This window comes from Trachinotus anak, unplaced genomic scaffold, assembly GCF_046630095.1.
Source record: "Trachinotus anak isolate AG129_WGS33_773 ecotype Australia unplaced genomic scaffold, CSIRO_AGI_Tana_v1 ptg000014l, whole genome shotgun sequence".
NCBI lineage: Eukaryota > Metazoa > Chordata > Actinopteri > Carangiformes > Carangidae > Trachinotus > Trachinotus anak.
This window is the reverse complement of record NW_027273865.1, coordinates 19000042-19027231: the sequence shown is the minus strand read 5'-3', so window position 1 is coordinate 19027231 and position 27190 is coordinate 19000042. Positions and strand designations below refer to the sequence as shown.

Below are 27190 nucleotides of genomic sequence, written 5' to 3'. Positions count from 1 at the left end.
GACCTGAAATGCATTTTGAATTCACTAGTTGTGTGCAGCAGGGAAAGCCTGCTTTGCTCTACTGGTATTTTACCGTCAGCTGCAGGCGGGCAGAGGAGGCGGTGCAGAAACCCCCCCCCCCGTAACACCCCGGCGGGTTGGCTCGGTCCTGTCAGTCCTTGCAGGGATGGAGATGTTAGGCGAGCAGCAGCATGCTCTCTCTCACTGACAGCGGGGAAAATCAACAATGAAAAAAACACAGGGAGCTGAGCAGAAATGCGCGGTGCAGAAGGCGGTGTGCTGACTGCGTGCTTGTCCCGCAATGATCCGCCGACCTCCGCACCACCGGGGTGGAGCTGGACGGGACATGAGGGCAGCCTGGATCCTGACTGTGAGCGCCCTCATCGCTCAGACTGCCGGAGGATCACCGCTGATCCCGGACCCGGAGGTACTCCTGTTTAAAAAGGAAAACAAACTTCAGGAAGACTGCAGGGCCTCTGTCACACAAATTAAAATGTAATCCATAACTGAATTTAAAGCAGCTGTTACTAGCTTTAAGGTGTGAAAGGTGAGCAGCTGCTGTATCCTAATGAAAAATAATGTAAGTTGTTTCTTAGCATTAACCCTAATGTTGTGTTTGGGGTCTTGGAGAGCCTCTAACATTTTTAAAATATATAGTTAACATTGTCTTGTCTGTCTTCATTTGATAGAAAAGTGGCTTAGAAATGCAATTTTGAACTGAGTGTGACCTCACCTATAAAACGTAGATAATTACAGTGGATTTTTATAGCCTATCTCTAAGTGCTGATGACTACTTTTTATGCCTGAATCCCAAGTAAGCATTTCTGAATTTCTGTGAAGGGAATTTCAGACTTGAGCCAGGCCACCATGTCAGATAACATACTGTACGTTTCTTTGTCTCTGACTGACCTCTGACCAACAATGGGAATATATACTTTTTCATGCACAGCCCTTTATTGTCTGTAATAATGTGTTTTGGTGTTTTTTTTCATATTTTGTCACATTCATCAAATGGAAGAAATTTTGAGATGAAAACACTGGTGGTTGATTTTTCAAACATTTTCATTTCTAAGGATGAAACTTTGGGTGTGTGGGACCCCAAACAATGTGGGTTATATTCCCTCAGAATTAAAACAGTGCTGTTTAAATGCATCAAAACTATATGTAAAGATATTAGGAATTTTCCTAAAGGTTGTTTGTGAAACTAACTTTATCAAAGAAGAAATGTATTTCTAAGCTTGAGAAAAAGTAAAGAACTGTCTCGAGAACTGCTGCATGTTTAGTTTGTTTACAATAACAGTGACCGAAACTGACATAGTTAGACCATGTCACCCATATAGCTGCACACACAGTGACATCCAATTGCCCAAGCCCACTTTTAAAAGAAAATACAACTATTTGTGTCTCAGGGTGTTTTGGGATTTTACGGTTTAATTGCCTCAGTGGCGTTTAGCCTGCACTAGTTTATTTGACAGCTGTCTCTGCTGGCCTTCCATAGGCTCCACATTTTCTTCATCAAAGCTGCAAGACCATATAGCATCAGGCTTTAACATGTGTTCCCGCAACTTCCCTCTCGCTCTTACATAAAACAGAGCCCTCTGGCATATTTGGGGCAAAGGGACATTTTCTGTTGCACATTCTTGTTTGCCCAAGCACAGCTGTCATCTCCTCAATTTTAATTTCCATCCTAACTTCACCACATCTGTAATCACAGCTGCGGCTGCTGTTGTCTGAACACGAAACTTGTTATATACACATGAAGGGCTATGATTGAAAGATCAAAATATTAAACCATCAAGATAACTAATCTCAAACCACAATGCAACAACATCTGTTGTCATGTTCCCTGCTGCTTCATTTTTTTTTACTGTATTTTATAGGTGTTAAACTTTCAGAACTATTCTCGACTTGCATGTTTATATGAAATTCTTGTGAAATAATAACTATGAATTTTCAGGGACACCCTAAGGGTTTCTTTGTCTTATGGGTGGTCCTGATGTATACATCGTGCAGCAGATCCAGTACAAATGGAAAATTATGTTAACACTTTTATCACTTCTCTTTTTTCGCACGGGGAGTTATTTCTCTCTCGGGGATTTACCAGAGTGTGTTTTTATGAGAAGCATTGTGTTACTATGAGATTGGTGGTCTGCAAAGACGACAGATCTTCATCCAAAATGTTATTTTATGAGCTTTAAAATTTAAGCAGATTTTTACAGAGGGGGACTTGGAAGTGATAATAATCAGAAAAAGTTTTGTGCTGGAGTTTTTCTAGTGGATTTATGTGTTTTGTCTGAAACACTATTAACAAGTATGATTATAATGACAGGTTTTTCTTGAAAAGTACGGCTACCTCCATCAGGACAACTACATCCACAATGCAGTGGAGGTGCGGTCAGCCATCCGGTAGGTGATTCAGCTCTTCTTCAGCTCATGAAACGTTTTCTCATCAATGAGTGTAGAAATCACAGCGGACTGTCAAAGGTCCTAAAAATTGTGATACAGTGTGATGCATCTCTGCACTTTGCCAATCAGAGTTGGCTGTTTGTGTTGAGTGAGTTCATCGGGGGGCAAGGGTGAGCTCAGTGTGGGACAAGCCTCCAGGGGCTGAACATCAGTGCAGGGCAGTAAAACACACCCTCACCTCTACATTGAGAAACCTCTCCTGAACCCTCTTTGAACCATGCAGGAATTTCAAGAACCTCGCCCTCTGGCCCGTGCTCTGACTGTACCATAATGGATACTGATTGAAAAGCTTTGCTTTTGCTGAAAACGTAAGACTGGGTGATGGGTCAGTAAACTGTGTGGTTGACAGTCATCTACAGTGTTGTGAAAAATCATCTCTAGCATCTGGTCATTTAGCCAGATCTGACACATTTAGATCACTCATTGTTAACTGATGTATACTGTCTCTGGTGAATAACTTGGCTTCACCACTTTACTTGTGATTCAATGGTTTTAAGCTTGTACTCTCAAAAATTAAAATGATAAATGGTTGGAAATATTCAACATTGTGAACTTCCTCCTCCTTCTTGTTCTGAAAAAGAGTACCACTGATGATCCTAACATGGCTTCACCACACCACATTACACATTCAAGAAATGACTTTAAATATCTTTATTGAGCAGCATTGAGTCAAATCTTTCTAAACTCGCCTGAATCCTTGATCAACTATCAGTCTAAGCATCTGGTATAGTGATGCCTTAAGATGCTAAGAAAAACATGAGTATACTGTAAATCACAGTGAGACTTCATATTGTTAAGTCAAGACTCTCAGACTGGGTAGAGAATATCCAGATAGTTTTAAATTCCTGTTTGTTCACATATTGTTGGCATGATTGAAAAGCCAAATGCCTGTTCAGGAAGAGCCTCATAGAAACGTTTCCTCCCTCTGCAGTGAGTTCCAGTGGTTGTCCCGGCTTCCTGTCACAGGTGAACTTGACAGCGCCACCCTGAGGCAGATGGCCGAGCCGCGCTGTGGCGTGTCAGATGAGGGCAGCCATCAGATCTGGGCCCAGAGAGTGAACGCCATCTTTACTGGAAGAAAGGCCGCTGCAGGGCGGCCTCAGAGCCGCAGGAAGCGCTCTGCTGCACAAGGTACTAATGTGTACATTTGTGAGACACCATGTTAATATGTGTGTTTCAGTATATGTGCATGAAAGTGTGAATGTCATCCGAAGGCCTGTGTGAAGAAACTGATATGCATTGCTGCCTTGGTTTTGTGTGTCCTGTTGTGGAGAAGTCATAAAGAGACAACAGTTAGCTGGGAGTGTCCTCCTTCCTAAACCCAAGCACTAAATAGAGCTCAGGGGTGTAATTAAAGCTGTAGCTGTGTTTGATGTTGCACGCGTCAGCCTGGATGATTCCTGCTTTTAGTTGCAATTACACAAGTCCATGTATCTTTCACGTCATCTTTACTGAGTGATTTTAACCTCAAGTTTGCACAGGAACATTGTTTAGTTTAGAGCTTACATTCTTGAGAAAGTTTGAACCCTCCATTGAACCCTCTGGATGGTGTTTCTCAGTTTGTAAAGTGATTTGGAAGATGTCAGGACTTCTCCAAACAACAGCAGTATATCAGTATACCAGTTTCCAGTTTCTCTCTTGAGCAATTTCCTGTAAAGCTATAATTCCAAATTCTGTCCCCACAAATACTACAGAAGGTTTATGTTTTGACCAGTGCTGTCTCGTTGGCTGTTTAGTTTGATTGTTCCCTAAAAATTGCCTCAGAAAATCACAGGGGCTCTTATTGGAGATTATCCTCATTTTCTAATCTAATGAGCACAGTAATAAAGGCATTCATTGGTGAGGAGATCACTGCAATTTGAACTGGCTAAAGGCTGCAGGATTTTAAGTGTTTAACGGTGGTTAGGAGTGCAGCTGAGCACTGCAAATTTCTTGCAGACTCCATGAAGTAATTGAGCACAAGGTCCTGCCCTCCTAGCTTTGGGTGCTTTACAGAAAATCTCTGAGGATTACAAAGAGGTGTAATTTTTGCCCTTGTATCAACATGTATGGGAAATCTTAAATTGGGCAAATCTCATAACCATGATGAACTTTTCGGCCGGGGTCTTCAGACAGGATTGATGAATCCATGTGGCCCCTGTCTGTGTATTTGACAGCATTAACGTGTGTGTGTGCTTTTTTTAAAAAATTATACCTCCATTGGATTATTACCTCCTCAAAGAAGATCTTTGTTTGTCTGTTATATCTCAACAAGACTTAAGAGTCTGCAGCCATACTAGCAGCTCTGTGAAGCTGTACTTACACACAATGTACCAAAGTGGTGGACTGACCAACCAACTGACTGAACACTCTTGTCCTTAGAGCCACCATGCTGCTAGTGTGGCCAAAAACCACTCAGCAGATGAAACCCTGTAAAAAGGGACACAGGACAGGTAAAAGTGACTAGTTCTTGGTTTAGATCTGGATCCATCTGCATCCTACTGACTATTAGTCCTACGTGTAAATGTCTCTTATGCCCTATGTTTTTATGTCTTTAGTTCCTACTGTCTTTCCCTGGTGCTGTCATTTCTCTACTTGTGCCTCCAGCCTCATGGTGTGCGAAGCCTCTACATTCCTTCCTGTCACTGACGAGGTTGGCTAATGTTCAGGGAATGCAGCGGTGGCTGATGTTTGCCGCTGTCTCTTCATGTCAGTACCTGACATGTTCCTTCTGGTAAACACATCCATAACTGACTGACTGGATTACGTTGTTTGCCAAGCTGGCTGGCTATCTCAATGGCCAGATATCTCTACTGGCTGAATGAGTGGATACCTTGCTGAGTGACTGACTGCTTGGCAGGATTATAGCCTGCTCTGGTGTAAGAAAACAACTCTGTCATTATTTTAGTCTCAGACATTACTCATATGACAGGCAGCAGTATTATTATCCAAAGAGTGGTGTTAATGGCAGATACTTTTACACCCTCTGGTCAAACCTCTTACAGATCTGGCTTCACATATCCACTGATGTAGTCTAGCAGTGTAATAACTTAATTGTGAGAAGCAGTATTGTGCTGCTGTGTAACCACCACCTTGAACATCACGTTGCTTTGTCCCCCCAGAAGCCGCAGATATGCTTCTGCCTGAGGCTTGAAGGGTGCTCACTGGAACAGTTTCATGTTTGGATCAGATGTTTAGTCTAAAAGAGTCAGCCTTGGTAAAATGCCAGTAAAACCTGCATTTTATTCTGGTTAACTATTAATCACTCAGCCAACCGGGGGCAGGGACAATTGATTTGAAGGCCTCAGTTATTTTCAGCTATTCTCTATGGATTGTATTGCTGGTCAGTCGGTCCACCACTTCGATCCAGACTGAATATCTCAACAACTATTAGATGCACTGGCAAAAGAATTGTGAAGACATTCGTTGCTCCTGGTTGATGTCTGATAATGTTTCCTCCTCTGGTGCAGTTAAGTTCATCTTTGTGGTTGTGAGTGAAATGTTTTGACAACTGGACGGATTCAGTGAAATTAGGCACAGACATGATCAGACACAGACATAATAACTTTGGTTACTCCTTTACTCTTCATCTATAGTCATCAGCGGCATGGCTGTAGACTCTTCTTGTCTAATTCAAATTGTGCCGCACACCATGACGTTTTTCACTTTGTTCGATAATAAAAGTAAATGAGCAGGTTTAAATTTAACATATGATTACACTGAGAATAGAAAGGTTTTATTACAGTAAATATTTTGCCAAATAAAATTTCCCATATAAATTATTCTAGTCCAACATCTGGAGGGAGCTTGGATTAGAGTCGCTACTCCTTTGCATCGAAAGGAGCCAGTTTAGGTGGTTCTTGCATCAGGTTAGGCCTCCTGCGCACCTTCCAGTCCCACTGGTAGGAGACCTTGAAGTGGACCTGGAACACGCTGCTAAAAATAGATGGATAGAAGGAAAGTATTCTAGTTCACCAAGGGTGGGGTATACAAAAGTTTGGTTTCAACGTGATACCTGGTAATTCAAAGGCAGAATCGCCAATATCAATATTAGCACCACTACTTTATATTATTAAAAGCAGCTTGTGCTATCATGTAGGAGAGAGCTTTATTAGGTGAATGCATCATTAGTATTTATAAATACATCTACAGTACCACCCAATCATTTGTCAGACAATAAGTTTTTTTTTTACTATTCTGTGTTAATCATTTAATAACATGCATAGACATCTTAATGGTAAATAGCAGATGTTACTGTGTGAACTGATGTACACTGCATGCTCAGACAAGAGAAAAATCTAAGAAGAGGGTTCATGTGCCCAGAACGTGAAGTAACAAGACAAAGATCCTTCTTTTGTATCAAACCAATTCATTCAAGATTGATATTCAAAATAAGTTTTAGTTGCAGTATTGATACTTCCGGTTATTGGTCCAACCACCTGCATTGTTCACCACTTTTCTCTAGCAGCTGAGGATACATGTACTGAGCCAGGCCATCCATGACTTAAACTTAATGCTTAACTCTTTGAGCTGTTTGTCCTTGATGGCTGACACCGGCTGCTAAATGAAGCCTGCAAGCTACAGCAACATGCAGATGAGTCAGACGCGTTGCCTGTTTATTCACCCCCAGCTGTGGTGTGATGTGATTTTGTTTAGTGTTAGCATGGCTGCCTCTGAGCTTCCTGGAAACTAAAAACAGGCCTTGAGTTGTGGTGGAATCAGACGGCCGTTCCCTCCGATATTTACAGGACTGACATTCCACCACCCTTGTCCAAGATAAGTGCTATAAGTGCGATAGGTGTGTGTGTGTGTGTGTGTGCGTGTGTGTGTGTATTTTTCAGAGGTGTGCACTCTTGGATCTACCCCCTGCCCTTTAAACTGTTCACCACTTCATTGCCATTTTACAACATACTGTACCCATTAGCTTAGTTTTACACTATTTCAGCAGCGTGTGCATTGAATGGAGTTCAGTGGCTTTTATCACTAGAGCTGCAACAATTAGATGACCGGCAGAAATGTAACTGGCGGCTTTTTTGAGCATTGATTTGGTTTTAAAGAACATGCCTAAAGGCCTTAGTTTCAACTTCTAAAATGTGTCAATTTGCTGCCTTTTTCTGTTTCATATCATTTTAGATTAAATGTCTCCGGGTGTCAGACTGTTAGCCAGACAAAACAAGCCATGTGATGACGTAAACTTGGGCTCCGACGTGGATTTTTATCCAGGCTAACAGCGTGGCTCTGGGGATGATAATGTTGGTCTGTCAGTCTCACCACCACTTTGGTCCAGACTGAAATATCAGGACAACCACCGGATGAATTGCCATGAAATTTGGTGCAGACCTTTACATTTTCCTCAAGATCAAATGTTACTTTGGTTATACCCAACCTTTTCATCTCATCGTGGGGTTTTAATTGGCACAAAACACCTGCCAAACTAATGACATTCCCATCAGCCTCAGCTTTACGTTCTGTTTCATGCTAAAAAGCAAATGCTAACATGACGATGGTGAACATGATAAGCATTACATGTGCGGAACATCAGCACGTTGTCATTAATGTTATCATTTAGCTCAGTACAATACACGGTCACAGCACAGACTTATAGCCTTGTTCATAATTTTCTCACACAATTCATTAATTAATAAAGAAAAAAAATACAAATTAATCAGTGGTAACAAATCTGCCATATCAGTGACATCACCTATCTGCCTCTATTTCTGCCCTTATTTTCCTCCTTGTGAATGAATCTGAAATCTGACACACAGACATTAGTCAAAGCAGACTTTGCAGGCAGAGCCATCTTTGTGTGCATGTGTCAAAAAGCCTCCCCGACACCAGAGACAAACAAAATCTCCCTGCACCTCCACAAATAATAACTTAAGCTATCAGATGATCTCAGTCACTTCCTAATGTCTGTGATAACCCACCCTCCCTACACTGCTGCTATAGAGAGCATCATGTTAATTGCTTCCATAAGGGAAGTCGTGGAATGTCTTGTGTATCGGACTTCCTGGCTTCCCCGACCGTCCTCGGGGACCTCTTACTCTGCGGCGGTCTGGGATGGAGAGAAGGCGTCTGAGCTCTGCTGAGAATACAGATCTACACACATCATGTGGCAACAGGCTTAATGCATATAGTTCATCTGGGAATTAAAAAATGGAGCTGGGTTGTGAAAGTAAGGGACTGTGTTCTGCCTCACCAGCTTCAGTGTTTTGACATACTGAGAGCTGGTTTAGTGTTAAATCACGTGTAAAACTCAGACTTTATAGGGAAAATGCAGGTTGTAATGATGGCGACGTTACTCCTGAGGTTGAATTGTTATTTTTGTGTATCTTTCTAAAGTCTTCGAGGCCCCAGGTGCTTCCCCTCTTAGTATCTAATGTTTCTGCAAACTGTACACCAGAAATGCCAAATACCAAATACAACTCAAGCTGCTACTGAAACAAAAATTCTGTTTGTGTGTTTACTCAGAAAGAAACACACTCATGTCACTGCCAAACCCATGTCTTAATAGCTCCAGATATTCAGATATTTTCCTGTCTCCGGGGAGTATTGAGGTCTCTTGGTGGTAGTAGTGTAGTCTGTGGTGCATACCTCTTGTTTATCGCTCTCATCTTTCACATGACTCTTTGCTGTGTGTTTTTCAACCGAGCACAAATGGCGTCAAAATAGCTCAAATTTGAAACACAAACGCGTCCACAAGTGCGAGTGTGTAACGAAGGCATGTGTGCAGACCTCCCACTCACATTCGGCCTCCACGTCGGGGCAGACATACATCGTCTACATTTTAAAATATTTTGACAACTGTAAGTGTGCGTGATTTATGTTGCCACTTTCTAGTTAAGCCTCAAATGCGAAAGCATGTGTGAATCCATAAAGTCCATGTGGCAAGTCGTCACAAGAGCGTCTGCATGAAAACCGCTTCCACTGAATTTTTATTGTGGCGCTCATTCTATATCTCACCTTCTTAAACCTCTGACCAGTACGAACACGAAGACTTTTAAAGTGCAGTAACCCTCTTTTGTTATTACTGCTGCAAAGGTTCTGTAGTTGTGTTACTGTTTGTCTCTTAAGATTTTTATTGTTTGTCCCATGTTTGTTGATATTTTCAAGGATTTTCTTTCAGAAGATATGGTTTTATATAATGGGTCAAATCTTATTGGCACACACACTACATATACTCCATTTTCCAGTGTTTTGTATGTTGTTTATATTGTGGTATTAAGGTAAAGCACTAGAAGTTTATCCAGGATTTTGCCTGTTAACATCTATTCTAAATATTTTCATTATTTCTTACCAATATGGAAACATTAAAGAACAAATCTGGAAAATATGAAAATATTTTTTTACCGCAACACCTTGGACAGAGCAGTCTTGGATTGATGTTAGATATTAGATTCTCTTTCAGCAGCTCTGTCCACTTGCACACACTCTGGACATGAGTAAGCGTCCAGCTGCCTCTCCTTAAAGGTCCACATTATCTAATGATTGTTTCCTGCCAGGCAGCCTCTCTGTCTGCTGGTTGTGGAGGTGTGCGGCATGGTTTACAGCTTGTGTGTTTCCAGATTGCTACATTGTGTAATCCTTTGTATATATGAAGAGACCAGAGTCTTGTAAATTAAAAGAAGGGCTGAATCTAACCTCCTCCCCCTCTTCCCTGTATCCCTGAACAAATGTGAGATTGTGACGTTTGAGACATATGTAATTATGTCTAAGCTGAGAAACCACACACACGTGTAGAAGTAAACTGTTTAGACAGGCATGTACTCAGAGTGCTTGTTAGTTTACCCAGCTGTGTGCTAACATGGTTAACATCCTATCATTTTGGCTCGGCCTGTTGGATACGATGAGGCGCTTCTTTAAAACATCACAGCCGAACATGGGATGTCAGGCATCTGAATTTATAATACAGGATATACAAGATTTAAACACATAGCTGATACTCCAGTGGGTAATAATTACAACTGTTGGAGAACTGTTTTGCAAATACTATTACCAGTGCTGTGCAAATGATGATAACACTGTAAAATGTAAGTACAAAACCAATAAAAATACCAAGCATTAATTCAAAAAGGCATAAAACCAGAAAGCAAGGAAAGGGTTAGTTAGTCAGATTAGTTGAATGAAAACAAATTAGGCCTGCAACAAATCATAATTTCTTTTGGCAATTAATTGACAAAAACAAAAAAAATGACAGAAACTTCCAGTCTTTTGACCAAAGACATTCAGTTAACTGTCACCTTAAAGCAGAATAAAGGCCATGAAACTGGATAGTGATATTTTTGCTGGAAAAATAAATGAATGAATTAATGGATTATCACTATTCATCTTCTGATGATAGACCAATTGTTTAATGAACTAATGATCCCACCTGTAAAACAACATTGTGGATTTTGTCCCCAATCACTTACTGAAATTGTACTAAGCTGCAGTGGAAAAAAATGTGAACCTATCCTTGAGGTTTTTATTTATGTGCATCTGCTGGACAGTGAAACCAGCTGAGCATCATTATGTCAAGTAAAAATTATGTGAAAGTTGGTTCACTTGTGAATGTGCTTGTGTTACCATAAAGATATTTTGATTGCCAGCAAAAACAAATGATTCATGTTTTTTGCTTGGTCTCCTGCCTACAGTGCTGCTTTTGTAAGTTATCCAGTGCTGACCACTATCAGCTGCTCTAAATATGGTGTACAGGCACTTACAAGTAAAAATATAACAATTCTCTTAAATGTAAAACTACATATTCCAGTTAAAAAATGAGAGAAAAAAGTGGTGGATCCACATGCAACAACAAACATTTTATTAATCATTTTAGTCCAATTTTCATCTCCCTGGCAGAGAAGGAAATGTTATGTCCCATACCATGTAAATATTTAACTGAATTAACTATTTTATGTGGTGTTTTTTTTTTTTAACAGTAGATGATGTTTTACAGAGGAATAGTTGAACTATTCTTGCTCAGAGGAACACTGCCAGGGATTTTGCTTTGGTTATCTGGTGATTTGAGCTTATCTGCAGTTGCACTGGCTGTAAGTTCGTGATGAATGCATACCTGCATGTCTCATATCTCTGTTCCTCTGTCTCCTCTGTCTCTGTGGGTGATCTCCAGCTGAGAAGTGGTACAAACGTCACCTGACCTACCAGATAGTGAACTGGCCTCGCCATCTGTCTGTGGGCTCGGTGCGGCTGGTGGTGCGTGCAGCTTTCCAGCTGTGGAGCAATGTGTCGGGCCTGGTCTTCCAGGAGGCCCCTGAAGGACCTGCAGACATCCGGCTGGCCTTTTACGAGGGAGACCACAACGACGGGGCCAGCAATGCCTTCGATGGACCAGGTCAGGGTCAAGCCCACACTGATTCAAGTCATCACACATCTATCCACCCAATCATATCTGAGTCCTGGCTTTCCAAGTTAATGAGATAACATCACATCTGATATCTGATCACAGGATGGGTTTGTGTGTCTGTGTGTGTGTGAGTGATGGTTATTGTGTAACCGACTTATCTCAGTTGTGATCTTGTGTATGTAATTTGCTCTCAGGTTTCTCTTACAAAACAGATCTTAATTCCAATAAGACTTCCTGAATAAACAAAGCATAACACACAATAACCTGATTACTGTGAATAATCGGATTAAGGTAGTCGTTTGATTACACACTCTGCACTAGCCTGAAATACACAATAACCTGAGTTAACATGATTTGTAAACATCATGGAGAAAAGCTGTTCATATTTAGGATTTTTCACACTCAGCGTCAGGTGTAGCATGAAAGCTTTCTTTACTCTCATTACTGTAACAGTGGTTTATGATATAATTTAGTGTGGATTAAGTGAATAGTTCCAGCTAATCATCTGATTTCACAGATCAGTTTTCCAGTCAAGTATAAAGCAATACAAACACTGGTAACACTTTATTTTACAGGCTGTATCATGGAGGGAACTTTGTAATTTGATGCTAATTATAGAGAAAATAAGAATTTCCTTGAAACAAAGGCTAACTTAAAATAAAAGTAAATGATATGCATAATATGATGTGTTATATATACATTTAAAATTTTTTGTTTGAAATTTAAGCGGGTAAAGTTCATATTTTTGGTCAGATGCTATCATATACTCACATTCTAGTTCTGATTTTTGCACAGTCAGCTGACTTGCTGACTCTCTAGGTTATGTTTGCAATTATTTGTGATTAATTAAGAGGAAGTGTACCATTTGAATACTGTTTCTATTTTGCCTATAATTAAGTAAAGTTACCGAACAGTGAAAACCGATAAAACTGGGTGTAACTGTACAACACAGGATTCTGAATCGAGCCATCTTTTGTGGACATGAACCTTTATTTAGTCATCATCAGATGTGACAGTTGAAAAGAAGTTACTCTGATACTGTGCGCCTCATTGCCGCTTATCTCCTCTGCTCTGACCCTCAGGAGGAACTCTGGCTCACGCCTTCCTGCCTCGCCGAGGCGAAGCTCACTTCGACATGGCGGAGAGGTGGACCCTGAATGGACACAAAGGACACAACTTGTTCATGGTCACTGCCCACGAGATTGGACACACTCTGGGACTGGAGCATTCCCCGGTCCGTCACGCTCTGATGTCGCCGTACTACAGGAAGCTCGGCCGCAGCCTGGTGCTCAGCTGGGATGACATCATTGCAGTGCAGCAGCTGTACGGTGAGAGGATGGCACTGTTCTTTTCAACCCCTCGGATCCTATTTGTGGGTTTATTGTTACAAACTCATGTCGACTGGACTTGCAGTGTTCAAAATGTGTTACTCTAAAATCTTTTCCAGATTCGAAATGAGGCTTAACAGCTACTGAGGGGAACTGTTTTCTTTGGTAAATGGAAAGTGTGTGGCCTCAAGGTCAGGAGGAGTGTTAAACATAGCACCTTCACTGAACACACAAAGACATTTTGTCTTTAAAGTTTGAGGGGTTGAAAAAAAAGCTCTTTAGTGGACAGATGGCAAATGTCTCACTGTCTGGCCTCAGGACTGCTTAGTTACAGATGGTGAAATTAGGCTGTGGTTTTGACTGAGCTGTTATTGGAATACATAGAACCAATTACATGAATTACTGACTGGTTATGAAACCAGACTGTCTTTGAAGAAACACAAAAGTAATTTTTGCTCTGTGGCTCATTAAATTGGGAGTTGTGGCACTGAGCTGTGAAAAGGCCTGAGAGGCAGCCCTGAAGGCCACCAGCTGCAAACACAGAATGAGAAGGAGTAGAGTGGCAGAGCCTGTCAAGAGCTCCAGAAGGTCATTAAACCTGGATTTCCAGAGAGCTGTCATCTTCCAGCAGGGTCCTCCTGGCTGTTTATATTTGAGTGCACAACGCATCCAAAGTTCTTGTGAAATAAAACTCACATCTATGAATATGATTCAAAGTCTGTGGTAACTGAAAGGCTTCATTTTTATAGAACGGCAAGACAAAAAAAACAGACAAACAGTTTGCTGGCACGTTGAGTTTCATTGTGGCAAACATGGAAAAAACATCAAATCGTCATCCTAAGGAGCTGAAACAGCATCCTGTCTTTGTGTTTTCAGCCGAGTTGGTCTTTGACAGCAGGAAGAGTCTGTTCTATCAGTTTCAGTTCTGTAGCTGCTGGGAGGCATAGGTTGGGACGTGAGGGCAGCAGAGGTGGTGTGAGCGTCAAAACAACACTCACTCTCTCTCTCACACACACACACACACACATACACACACACACACACACACACACACACACACACACACACACACACTCACACACTCACACAGTGGCTTATTTTCTATTTTACTACCATCTGTCCTCAGTACTACACACGCAGTGTTTGCCTGGAAGTTTGGTCCTCTCTGTTGTGATAGATTACAGGTGCTGTTGCAGAGTGTGGGAGAATGACGTATTTTGTGTATGACAAATAATGTAATGTGTCTGTTTACTGTGAGTGTGTTGTCCCTTCTGGCATGTGTTAGGCAGGTTTCCACATGCGCCTCTCAGCAGAGTTTTTTTTCTTCTTCTTTTTTTTTTTAACTTCTGCTAAGAAACTGATTTCAGCAGCAGTTGCACAAAACATGTCGTCTTAAGTGGTTTGCACGGAAAGTAGCGTGTTAACCCTCCGACGTCCTGTGATGATGGTGCGGTGCTTTGATTCTCCAAGACGCGACCACAGTGCATGAAGTTCTTTCCCTGCTTTGACCCTGAAACGCAGGTGTAAAGCAGCTGCAAAGGGCCAGTGCCTTCTCAAGGAATGATTGCATGGCTGCAGGACGGTCTCACAATCATTTGGATAATTCAGCTCGAAACCTGAGATTCAGTTCAACAGAAGCTTGCAGACAAGGCCACGTCCAGATGCCGGTCTTCTCTGTTTAATATCTGAGGAGTCCCATCTGCTCTGCCTCTGGAGATATCCTGGCCTCAGCTTCCTAAAATGGTATTTGCCAGCCCTTTCTCCCCAGAGCCTCCCTTTATCACTCTGGATTAAAAAAAACAGCAACTGACCACTCTGCTGTCTCAGCCAAGCCACCGCTCTCACACACTGTCTCAGTTCAGTTACGCTCAGTAACGACAGCATTTAATGCCATTTTGATTTATAATGTGCCCATAAATAGATTTATAATGTGCCCGTAAAAAGTTTGGTGTTTAGTTGGTCACAGAGCTGTTTGTGGTTTGTTTTTACACTGGTAGCTGAACCTGGGAACATTTGCTTATCAATGTTCAAAGGAAGAATTCAAGACAGCTCACCCTTTTTTTATTGCTTCACAAAAAGTTCATCCCAGATTCTTCAGCTGGCGCTCAGGTGGAGTTTAGGAAAACATTCTCTTCTCCATACACTGATTCCAACCCTGTGGCAGTAATCTCTGTGGACTGCAGCCGCTCCCACGTAAACGTCAAACAGCTCCAGAGGCAGATATGGACAAGAACCGCGACTGACAGGACTGCAGGCACTATGAAATTGCTAGTGTGTGTGTGTGTGTGTGCGCGCGCCGCATGTGGGTATGTGTGAGACAACCATCCCCGGTGTTGGCATTGTGATGTGATGGGAAGCAGATGTGAGGCAGCCTGAATATGTCAGTCTCCAGAGATGATCTGGATCTGATATGCTCAGTGATAAGAAACGTGAAAACGTTCAAGAAGTACGTTTCTGCCTCATAAGACAGTGTATGTACAGAGTGTATAGTGTGGTGGAGGGAAGTATTCAGATCCTTAAGTAAGATTAACAACCCCACACTGTAAAAACAACCCAGAACAAGTCCTGCATTCAAAATGTTACTCAGGTGCAAGTGCATAAGTATTATTCACAAAATGTACTTAAAATATCAATAGTAAAAGTACTCAATACACAAAAGTGGCGCCTGTGAGTGTTTTAGCATTAAATCTCATATTATTGGATTATTACAATTGTTGATACTTTCATGTGCAAGTAGCATATTACCGTTGTAGATTTGGAGATAATTTGGACAACTGTGTAAATTGTTACGTAATTTCTGCACCAGCGTATAATTTTTTTATAATACCATATGTTACTTAAATAAGATCTGCAGAATAACTTCTGACTATAAATGTCAAATAAATGCAGTGAAGACAGAAGTATTATATTTCTATTTCTCTCTGAATTGTAGTGGAGTAGAAGTATAAAGTGAAGTGAAGTACAAGTACCTCAGACGCATGTTCAAATACAGTAGTTGAGTAAATGTACAGAGTTGTATTACACCGAACAGTCACAGTAAAGACGATGAATGGGAATAATATTCAACTTAACTCTAATGATATGTTCAGTTCAGGAAATAACTTATTTTTCACACAAAATATTGTGTTGCGCACATTGTAGATCACAACTGCTTAAAACCTCAGTACTTTTTTCTACTATACTTTTACTCCTCTACATTTACTCCACGGCTATAGTTGCTAGTTACTTTGCAGGTTCAGATTTTACATACAAAACACATAATCATCATTTTATAAATTAAAATACTAACCATAACCTATATAAATTGGTTAAAATTTGCTGCACCTTGATCAGCTGTAAGATTTGAACACTGCAAACGCTGCAAACACGCAAATTTCCCAAAACATCACTGCATAAATTAGTACTTTGAATACTCTAAGTACATTTTGGTAATAATGCTCACATACCCCCTACTTAAGTCCAAGATCTGAATACCTTTTCCTCCACTGATGAATGTAAACAGGGAAGAAGGAGGGAGGTTTTAGGCATCCAGCTCTTATCTCACAACACTGCTCATATCCTCACACACACTGTGTGGAGCTGTCCACGTGTTATCCACTCTGGTCTGTATATCTATTTTTCCTGCAGTCTTCCTCCTGTTCTTGGGTGTGCTGATTTTATCCCACTCCTACACAAATGTTTGTTCAGCTACTTGCAAACAAAGTGGCTGTAATCATGTCGAAAGCACCATCATTTACTCTTATGCTTTGGTATGTTGCGCTTTTCCTTTTGTTCTGCTTTGACTGTTCTTTATTCTTTTGATCTCATGTGCCTGGAGTCTGCACTTTGAGGCTGCACAGGCCCCAAAAAAAGAATAAGTAGGTTGTTGTTTTGGTGCTAAAAATTCAATGAGTTAAAGGTTCCAGTCTGTGCCCTCTCTGAATCCTTTGTTTATTTCCTGTGCAGTATGTCGTCATCCATCAGTATACATCAACCCAGCCACATCCTGCGATGGACGATTTAAATGTTAACATTATCCAAGTCCTGCTTTGGGAGAAGACTCCTTTGTTTGTCTTTCAGCTTGTTCCTGTGCTGTCCAATTTAGAAAACGCTTAAATAGCTTTTGGCATGCATGAGAAATGGTCTCTAACACACTGTCCTCAGAGTTTTGTTTATTGTGAGTTTTAAATAACAGTCTCCAAACAATTATTTTATTTTTGGGGATGACAGTGATGATGGCAGTAAACAGGTTCATCTTTCATGGCCTTGTCTGATGCCTTTTAGCTCATTGTTTTGTTGCTCTGTTCCTGCCCTCAGGTAAGCCTTTGGGTGACCGCCCTGTGAGGTTGCCAGGCCAGGTTTTGCACGCCACCCTGCAGGAGTGGGAGTCCGCAGAACTTCAAACCACAGGCCAGCCTCTCTACTGCCAGGGCATCTTTGATGCCATCACTATGGGTGAGGTCCAATAAAATATTATTATAAAAGAACAATCAGCCAGATCTGAAAAACAAAACTAAATCCTGATTTATTTATCTTTTTAAAACTGGACAGAGCTATTTTAAACTGAAAATTACTTGAAATGAAACAAAATGAGAAAGAGAGCATGCTGATGAATGAATGCAGTTGGAACTTGTGTAAAAAGCTACCAGGTGGACTTTAAGTTAAGATTAGTTTGTGAAACAGCTATTGCCAAGGTCAAGAATGAACTTTTAGATGTGGTACACATATATTTACCTTTGGTTTTCTGCATCTGTGTATCCAGACCAGAATGACACTGTGCTGGTGTTTCGGGGCAGTGTGTATTGGACAGTATCAGCTGAAGGCAGTGTGAGCGGCCCGCTGCCTCTGCGTCAGCGCTGGTCTGACCTCCCTCCGGCCATCGAGGCTGCTGCTTTCTCCCCACTGGACTCCAAGTGGTATTTTTTCAAAGGTGCTTCTTCACTAAGCTCATTAATGCGACTGGCACTTCCTTTTAAAGACATTCTCTAACCCACTGGCCAACTTCATGCATCTGTTAAAGTCCCAAAATAGATTCTACTGGGCCTTTTAAATAGGAAATTGCTATTTAAAGACACTATATTGCACTTAAGCCTCAGCTGCAGTTATTAAGTAGTTTCACCTTTGTGCTAGAGGCTAACAACGTGTTTGAAGTTATTGCCAAGCTTAACTTTGATGCTAAAAAGCTGATGTTATCTCAATTCACTTATCTGCTAAATGCAAAAGAGTTTTATGTAAAATGCAGACGCTCTGCTAGGGCTCCATAAATCATCGGCACCTTTCTGTCCTTTGCTGTCTGAGAACAAGTCACAAGTAGCAGGCTGCTGTCTAATCTTAGTTTTAAAAGAGCAGATCTTATTATATTTCGATATCTTCATAGAAATCTTAGTATCTTAAAAGAGCAAGTGGCAAAGTGAATTTGTCCTGTGACTGTTATGTGAAATGTTAAGTACTTGTGGTGCTCTTAAAATTATATATGTAGGGATGGTGCATTGCAAATAATTTCCACACATTTGACAAAATGTTTAATTGTAGATTCTTTGCCCATTTTCAGTTTGAACTTTTAGTAAATCCTCCTCCTCTGGTGCTCTGCAGGGAAGCGGATGTGGCGCTATACAGGTAGTGTGCTGGACTCTAGCTTCCCCAGGAAGAGCAGTGACTTGGGGCTGCCTCACCACCCTGACTGTGCCTTCTTTTACACCCCTCTGGGTCACATGGTCCTCTTCAAGGGGTCCCGCTACTCTGTGCTTAACCTCAAAACACTGCACCAAGAGCCCTACTACCCTCGCAGGCTGACAGACTGGAATGGGGTGCCACAGGGAACCAATGGGGCTCTGACCCGTCCAGGTGGACGTCTATATCTGTTCAGAGAACATCGCTTCTGGGCTTTTGACCCGGTCAAGGTGCGAGTCACCAGAGAGGGTCAGTGGGCTAAGGATCTGAACTGGACTGGTTGCAGCAAACCTCCTCAAAGCAACAACATTCTTTGACCAGTAGATGGAGCTGTAGGCTTGAGATAAAGTGCAATTTGTTGACGTATACTGTAATACAGAGGTGCTACAACTTTTTTTTTTTGGTTTGTTTTTAGCCTAAACCTGCATTGAGTTTCTATGTTGCAAAAGACCCCTGACTCAAAAAACTTATTCTAATTAAGGACTTACACAAGCCCACTTTACATACACGTTTATACATTTTGAAGCACATACAGTATTTATACTGCAGAGCAATTAATCTTACTGTATATGAATGAGCAGTTATAGCCGTGTAACACAATTTAGACAATAATAGCACTGTGCACTCTAAAGCGATTGGACCAAGAACTGTTGTTAGGTGGGGACAATATTACACAGCAGTTATATCTGTGCTTTTAAAACCATATTTTTTCTCTTGTATTTGCACACTCACATGGAAACCTAAAGATCTGTGCTTTTATCATCTTGTCCGCAGTGTCAGTAACATAAGTAAGATATTGTATAAATAACTCTTACTTACTTTGGCCTGTGCTTCTCTCCATGGCTTGCTTTGGTGGAAGGCCTAAATCTTTATCACTGACGCCCGCTGAGGTCCAACTGTTCGGACAATATGACGAGTACATCATGAAGTGTGTAAATAAATTGTAGGAGAGCAGTAGAGGTCGGTCATTTGTCAAGTGTGATGGCAGATGAATGGTGGATGTTATCATAAAGCTGACAGCTGTGTCAACGGTGTAATGCACATTAAGAAACAGCTGTAGAGAAAGCATGATTCTGCTATAACCATGGATATTTCCACATGAAAGCAAAGACGAAATTCTGGTTTGGGATTGAAGCCCAAATAGCAGCAGTTTGACAACACTGTGATTATGTATCTGGGAAACAACCAGCATTCACCTCTGAGCGTTTCATCCTACCAGGATGTCTTTTGTTGTGTGATTTTTACATCACACATCATGTGGAAACATCACTGTCAGCACACACTCAGTGACCGTTATAATTTGACAACAACAGAAAGCTGTTTTGTTCAACTGTCTTTTAATACTAAGCCTTAAGAAATTTCCCTGCATCACTGAACAGTTTAGAAACTGAAGAGACACATAGATGATGCTCCCTGACTAAGCCTTTTTTCCAGTAACACCCATGAACAGTATACATCTTATATAGTATACATCACACCCACAGTGTCCTATATGACCTTGAATCATATGCATTTGATCCAGAACTGGCCACAATCCACATGTAACAAAAATGAATACTAGATTGAGGTTCACCTGTAGTAGGTGAATTTAAAAGGCCCTTGGCCACACTTAAGAGTTTTAGTCAACAGGAAAAGGTGTCAAATAAATGTAAAGGAAACTAGTATGACCTGAGACCATCTTCACCCTGATCTGTCATAACTGATCAGTCCAATACATGATGTACTTAAGTTTTCACTTAAATTAATCTGCTCATCTCTCATCTTACTGTGGTCTTACAGTAATTAATATTTCTAAGGTCTCAGGTTGAGGACACATTTGAGACACCTTACATAATAATGATTATTAAATACATATCCAGATGTTCTCTTTCAGTAGTTATGTAGAAAATCCACACTAGGCTAATAATTATCAGAGAAAATTCTAATATCTTCAATACAGTAATTTGGCCAAATCTAGTCCACCATTCCTACATTTCAACACACAAATACTAGAACAAGGATCATTTGAAGTGCATTTAAGCAAATGTAATCAGAAGCCACTAGGCTATACTTTTACTATGTGAAGCCTGGTTTCAGATCTGTAATACAGACTGACAGTGCTGCACCGTGGAGAGTAATCAGATTAAATCAGATCTCTAATCACGATCAACAGCAACATCAAAGCGCTCCTTCACGGTAAAATCATCTTCATCTGTTTCAAAAGCAATCTGAAAATAAGACACAAGTTTTTCCTAGTTGGGTAATGCAATAGAAACCCAGACTGGCATTAGTACCCTGACAGGAACACATTCAAAACATTACCGTCATGTTTGCTATTCACAGGGCTACAAATTAACACAATAGCTGCACAAATCATTAGTTGGATCTCAACATTATAAAAGTAATTGAACATTCAACAATATTATTACCTGCACTCTCTAAATTAGCACTCACCTTGTGCTGCTCACTTAACAGGTCTGTTAGAGTTGGATACGAAAAGTTACTCTGTTACTGTACATTGTGGAAATTTATGGGACAAGTCAAACCATTTTAAGAATTCATACACTAAGACCCTTTTGAGTGGAAAGTGTCTCCTGCAGCTGAACTTTGGTTTCCTCTATATTCCAGAGCACTGCTCTTTTGTCAAACTACACATCCTCCTACAGATCCTCTTTAAAGGGTTTCTCATCTTCTCCATGTGATATGTTTTTCATTGAACTGTGATTACTACCACAGCATGTGTCACAGGGGCAGGAGTTTAAATGAAGAACTCATCCACTGGCTCCTCGTTGTTTGTGCGTGCTGATAGCAGCTCAGCAGTAGTTCTACTCTCTACCATGGGCCCTCTGGAGGGGCTCTGTCCTACTGCCACGCTCCTGTTGCCCTCCCTGGTTCCATCTGTATAACCAGCAGAGCCCAATGTCCTGGAGGGGCCCCGACGGTGTGTGTGCGTCTGTGGCAGACACTCACTCAACTCCTTGGCCAGACTCTCAACAGCTGAAGCACCAACGGCTGCAGGTCTCTCAGAGTGGAAAGTCATCAAAAGGTCTATGGAGGAAGACCGAGTAATTGTTTTGACTGCTGTGTCAGAGCGCGGTGAGACAGGGACTCCTGTGTCCACATTGGTCTCCGGCTCCTCCTCGTCCTCTTCCAGAAGGAGATGGGAGAGGGAACGGGTGATGGAGGGGTGCAGAGGAGAATCAGGGTGATTGGAGGTTGAGGGCGGGGCAGGGCTGCTTCGCTGGGATGAGTAGCAGGAGCTGCCTGGAGGGGTGCTACAGCAGCTTCCTGATCCCAGACTCTCTGCTCCACCTCCTCCTCCATGAAGCTTCTCCAGGAGAGGGTCACTGCGTGGTCTGTGACCTAGAAACAACAAACAACACATTAAGCAGTGTCATAAAAGTGGACAGTTAAAATGTAATGTGATATACTAAATTGTAATTTAACATGGTAACTATTCAGTGTGGTCTCTTTGAGTAGTGTTGACTTAAGGTGACTGTAGAAAAAAGTTTCTTAACCTTGAAGTCTAAAACTAATGAAATGGTATTTGATATATTTTAATAAAAAAATATTGAAAAGTTTTGAATTATATGATCTTGTACCTCCTTGAACATTGAAAAATTGAAAATTGAACAATTGAAAAATGCCATTTTCACATTTAGAAGATGACTCGACAGCTCTCTAACTGCTGTGGTGATGAGGTGGAACTTCAGCAGGATAAAGTTAATTAAACCTTTCTGCAGAATACACTGACCCACTTCAACAAACTGCAAGTCACCGTAGCTAAATGGCTAGTTTAACTACTTGGCCTGAACTTTGCTATCATAATTCATTTCATACATCAAGACTTCACACTTAGCTGGCAAACTCTCCATGTCTCTGATTCATTTTGGCCTGTTATGATCCAGTCTTATGTACAATATGCTCCCACATATTAACGATCACTTAATACACTGGCTGTCTGTAAGCTGTGGGAAAATTAAGAATTAACACACACTCATGAGTTGAGTCAAATCATTATATTCAACTCAGTGGCCTTTGGGAGACAGATCAGCGCTACAGCAATTTAGAGACCTGTCTAACTACCAATGATCGTGTCTTTTTACAGCTGGCTGATGCCTCAGGCTCCTGACATAGAATCTGTGACTGGAAAAGACCAACTAATATCTGCAGCAGATATAACACCCTGAAGATACGGCTGAGCAGAGCATCTCAACCCTGCAAACACAGTTCTTTCTTCTGCACCTACTTTGCCTGTGTGTTTGCCAGGGCAAGGGAGTAGTGAGGCTGCAGGGTGATAGGCTGTGGGCCTGTCCTGAGCTCCTAAGCTGCATTCCTCGAGGGGACACGCTGGGGCAGGTCAGGGGGAAAGCACAGGTCAGAGGTCGCTGAGGCTGAGCTGGGGTTTTCACCTGCAACACAGGAGGACAGGAGGAGAGGGATTATGATTTGCAGCCGGACTAGAGAGATTTAAACATGCTAAGTATCTTTGACAGAATTAACATACACGCATCTAACATATGGCTTTCTGACTGCTAAGAGTTTATTCTGTAAAAGACAGTAATCGCATGCCTCTTTGATTTCATTATCATAGGAAGATTCACATGACAAGTGTTTTTTTCCTTTCTATTTTTGAACTGATGGAATATACACAATACAATAATACACAATTGTGTTCATAGATTTGCACAGATCTGCATCTCATGCAAATCTTTAACAAAATGGGATTTGCATCACATGCAAATGTTCTAAAACGTCTTTTTTAAACGTTTAGGTCTCTGTTTAACATGGGAAAATGGGGAATAAAAGAAAAGACTCTCTTTGATTTATTCTTGGTTAAATCACCATCATCAGTTTACCAGATTTAGCATAAAACAAAACTGAAAGGCAACACATTAACATTCCTTCACCTTACAAACAACTGTTCTTAGCAGCTACATATTGTGTACAAAACTTCCTGTTCTACAAATCACATTTTAACGACACAATGAACAAAGATCCTGCCTTTTACACTCAGTATTCTGTGACATAATTGTAGAGTAAATCTTCCAGCACAGCACTGTGCGTTTATGGATAATGTAGGGCTCCTTCTGACTGTTGCAACCACAGACAAACCTCACGATCTAGGCTTGGCACAAATCAAGGAGAATCAATTCTCCCATTCACAATTATCTTGTTAAACAAAGAGTGAGACAGAATAAAAGACTTAAAAAAACACATATCATCACTCATTAAGCTGCAACTGAGCAATTATAAACTAGGAATTTTGTCATTGTGCACAATTTGTTCCATTTGACAACAATTTTTATAGAAACGTTTTCACTTTTTGGTGTCAGGTTACAATGAAGTCTGTATTGAGAAGCACTTACCTGGAAAAGAATCTTGTTGCCATCTAGGTCCTCTGTCTGCCAACGTGTACTGCTGATGGGTGTGCAGGGGTTTGGCAGCAGTGGGACCAGCTGGCCAATTTCTTCCACACTAAACTGCAGCACAGCAGAGCTGCATGGCTCCACCCGCACCCCTGGTGACAACTGCTTTAAAGCAAGCTGCAGGCACAACCCTGGCTCTATGTGCAAGGGAGAAGTCAGAGCAACAGGCAGAAATGGAGCAGAGTCAAAACAGGGTAACGCGTTTAAGGACAAATTTTTTTCCAACTTTTATATTTAAAAAATTTACTCTTAAAACTTTTTTAAAGAGGTGTGTGACAACATTTGATTTTACTCTGTTTCATGTTGCTTTCAGAAGCTGTAAAATACATCTGATGTTTTAAAATACGGCAGATAAATTCTTGCTGTCAAGATAGATAGGTATAGCATAAACATGAGGAAGTACCAGTGTGGAGGGTGAACCAGCAGAAACCTGTCTTCTGCTCTTCTGCCTGTCGCTGTAGTACTGTCTCATACAGCCGTACAGCATCCTCATAGTTATCATATCCACTGTACAGTGTCACACGTAGTATTTCTCCTCCACAATGAACTGGACGAACCCCCCACACAGGCATCCCAGCACCCAAACTATAGAAGTCTCTGCTGGGCAGAAGGTAGGGCCGGATCAGGGCGTTGGCGGGGGAGCTGCTGGACGTAATGTGGATCCCTCCAGTTCGGTTGCCACAGCTCTCGGTGTGATGGTATTGCCAGGGAGGCCTTTGAAAGAAGTCCAGCACTTTGAGGATTCGTTCCTCTCCATAGGCCTCATGAAGGAAGAAAGTGATGGCCAAAGAAGGGTAGCCTGTAACATTTTTGGCAAAGGTTCTTTTCTCAGTCAACCTTAAATAAAAACAGATGCAATTCTGGCAAAGGAGGCTCATTGTGGGATGACATGTTTACACTAAACACAGAATAAATGTAGTGCTCAGTTAAGAATACAATTTCTAAGCCAGTCTTTGACATGAAGAGAAAGTTTAAATCGTGTAAATTTATGTTAAAATGTCTTGTTTTCACATGTGGAAAGTATTACAGAGAAAAATACACCTACAGGATGTGCAATGAGATGAAATGTATGGGCAGGACTTTGCATCCCTGCCAATGAAATACCTGAGACCTGAATGTATAACAAGATATACCTACATTAAATGCAAGACCGCACAGCAAGGACCCTTACCTGAAACAGGAGAGAGGCGGGTGTAACTTCTGAATGGAGAGGCCCTCTCTGACACATGGAAGATGCGGAGGCTTGGGCAGAGCCAGCGCAGCAGGCGATCCAGGGTGTGCTGCAGCAGCAAGGAGTCTCCAGGGTTGGCCAGCAGATGCAAGTTCATTAGCAGGAGCTGCTGGTGCCGCTGCTGCCTGGCCCGCCTAGTCATGAGCTCAACTTGGGCAAAACACACACAATGCACAAATTTATTTTAGACAGGTGCAAACACACAAAAGTTAAAACCAGACAGCACAGAAATACTTCTTGAAGGCATAACACATGTCTAGTTAGTTATAGGGGCACTCTATCAATTTTACACATCAAGATCAGATTTCTCGTCATGGGGAATATGGCTCAGCCTGTGAAAGCAGTTTATAATGGCTTCTTCGGCTTCTTTGGAAAGGTACGGTCACATTACAGTAGTAGTATTACATGTTTTAGTGTGATATCCAGCTGGGTCTGCTGGAGTCACAGTTCAGAGTTTACCTTTGTTCAGCTTTTACTGGTCAGCCAAAACAAGTACTGGATGCATTGTGCCAGTGTTGTCCATACTTCATTTTTTGAGTTCCCCAACTTTATGAGAGTATAAATCTGAATAAAACGAGAGCCCTTTTAAATTCTGCATGAGTGAGGGAATACTTACTGGCAGCTGATGACATCCTGCTGCAGTCAGATCTGAATAAGACACAAAATGAGAAGCACATGAGTGATTACCTCCCAGACACTTTTGGGTTTAGACTTGCTGGTGGAAAGACAAAAATCTGTCTCCATCTTGTGGTGGCTGGTTTGGCAACCTGCCCCTTTGCTTTGGTCACCATGACAACATATTATCTGTTGTTAGCTAAAAAGCTTATTTATGAGAAAATATCATAAAGAGTGCAGCAATAACAAGAAGCTACACTTAAGTGACGATACGTTAAAACGACGCTGAAGCTGCTGGTTTGAAATGACAGTCCTTTCTCACTTTTCTGTCTTGGACTAAACTAATTTCCATTGTGGCAGCGGTTAAACAGCGAGGCTAACGTTAGCCCGGAGCTAACGGTTGTTGACTCACTCGGCAGTCTCAGCTCCGGAATCCACGTTTTCATTGTCGGCTCTCTTTGACCCCGCCGCTCCTCGAAACATCGCCCGGCACAAACTTTCACATCCAGCCGAGTGCCCCGGACAGAAAGTTTGAGCTGTGTTTGCGGCAGCAGCCCGGACTGAGAGTGAAAAGCATCCTGTTGGATTTCTTTCCACAGCCTGCTTCAAAAAAAAAAAAAAAAAAAAAAAAGGGGGGGGGCAGTGACGTCACCAGGCAACCATACACCGTTATGTTAAAATATAGGCTCTGTGTGATTATGGAGAAATACAGAAAAAAAAAAATAAAAACCGGAGTGTCCTTACTCGAGTTTACACTACATTCATATTGTACTAAGTATCCGAAGTTACTGGAACTAAATTTTGGGCGAAAGGGAGCAGCTGAAGCGGTGCTGCTTTACATCTAAAGCCGCCTATAATAACATGGAGCAGATGGCGTGCGTCTAACAATATGAGAGGACAAAGGAGACGGTCCAGACGGGCCGCGCAGATTTACAAGTGCAGGGGACGTGTGGAGGGGAGGCTCTGAGCCCTCAACTTTAAAGACGCTGTTTGTTAAGACCTTGTTAAGAGCATTAAAAACTCCTCGACAGCTCGCTTTTTGGGGCAGTTCCCCGCTTTTTGACAGGACTAAGATCCAAGTAAATAAATGCTCTTGTGTTTTGGCATGAGGGCTTCTTCAGAGCATATGACAACAGTGAGCTTCCCCTTAAAGGACACAAACATAGTTAGA

General features: G+C 41.5%; 2 protein-coding genes across 3 annotated transcripts; one reads left to right on the top strand and one right to left on the bottom strand.

Annotated features, from left to right (window-relative positions):
- Positions 1–161: 161 nt before the first annotated feature.
- On the top strand, positions 162–19588 carry mmp28 (matrix metallopeptidase 28). 2 transcript variants are annotated; one of them, XM_071497294.1, is made up of 8 exons: positions 162–427; positions 2330–2406; positions 3398–3597; positions 11555–11776; positions 12871–13116; positions 17413–17550; positions 17858–18025; positions 18688–19588. In XM_071497294.1, exons 1-8 carry the CDS (start codon positions 302–304, stop codon positions 19080–19082), a joined length of 1572 nt encoding a protein of 523 aa, XP_071353395.1. In that variant the 5' UTR covers positions 162–301; the 3' UTR covers positions 19083–19588. The 2 variants fall into 2 exon arrangements, with proteins under 2 accessions (XP_071353395.1, XP_071353396.1); XM_071497295.1 differs by lacking the exon at positions 162–427 and adding an exon at positions 433–547 and having other exon boundaries at positions 18688–19232.
- A 497-nt stretch (positions 19589–20085) lies between these two features.
- LOC139632379 (protein FAM124B) lies at positions 20086–26620 on the bottom strand. The gene is made up of 7 exons (XM_071497293.1): positions 26432–26620; positions 26021–26052; positions 25345–25554; positions 24577–24972; positions 24114–24310; positions 22994–23156; positions 20086–22107 (listed from the first exon to the last, which is right to left on the bottom strand). Exons 1-7 carry the CDS (start codon positions 26500–26502, stop codon positions 21503–21505), a joined length of 1674 nt encoding a protein of 557 aa, XP_071353394.1. The 5' UTR covers positions 26503–26620; the 3' UTR covers positions 20086–21502.
- Positions 26621–27190: the final 570 nt, after the last annotated feature.

What these genes read in the sequence shown, in the direction of transcription:
- mmp28 (XM_071497294.1), top strand. Translation starts at nt 302, where the DNA reads ATGATCCGCCGACCTCCGCACCACCGGGGTGGAGCTGGACGGGACATG. An exon ending in CGCTGATCCCGGACCCGGAG is followed by an intron (nt 428 to 2,329) that starts GTACTCCTGTTT and finishes TTATAATGACAG; the next exon opens with GTTTTTCTTGAAAAGTACGG. An exon ending in GAAGCGCTCTGCTGCACAAG is followed by an intron (nt 3,598 to 11,554) that starts GTACTAATGTGT and finishes GGTGATCTCCAG; the next exon opens with CTGAGAAGTGGTACAAACGT.
- LOC139632379 (XM_071497293.1), bottom strand. Translation starts at nt 26,502, where the DNA reads ATGTTTCGAGGAGCGGCGGGGTCAAAGAGAGCCGACAATGAAAACGTG. An exon ending in TCCGGAGCTGAGACTGCCGA is followed by an intron (nt 26,053 to 26,431) that starts GTGAGTCAACAA and finishes TGTCTTATTCAG; the next exon opens with ATCTGACTGCAGCAGGATGT. An exon ending in GCAACAAGATTCTTTTCCAG is followed by an intron (nt 23,157 to 24,113) that starts GTAAGTGCTTCT and finishes CCTGTGTTGCAG; the next exon opens with GTGAAAACCCCAGCTCAGCC.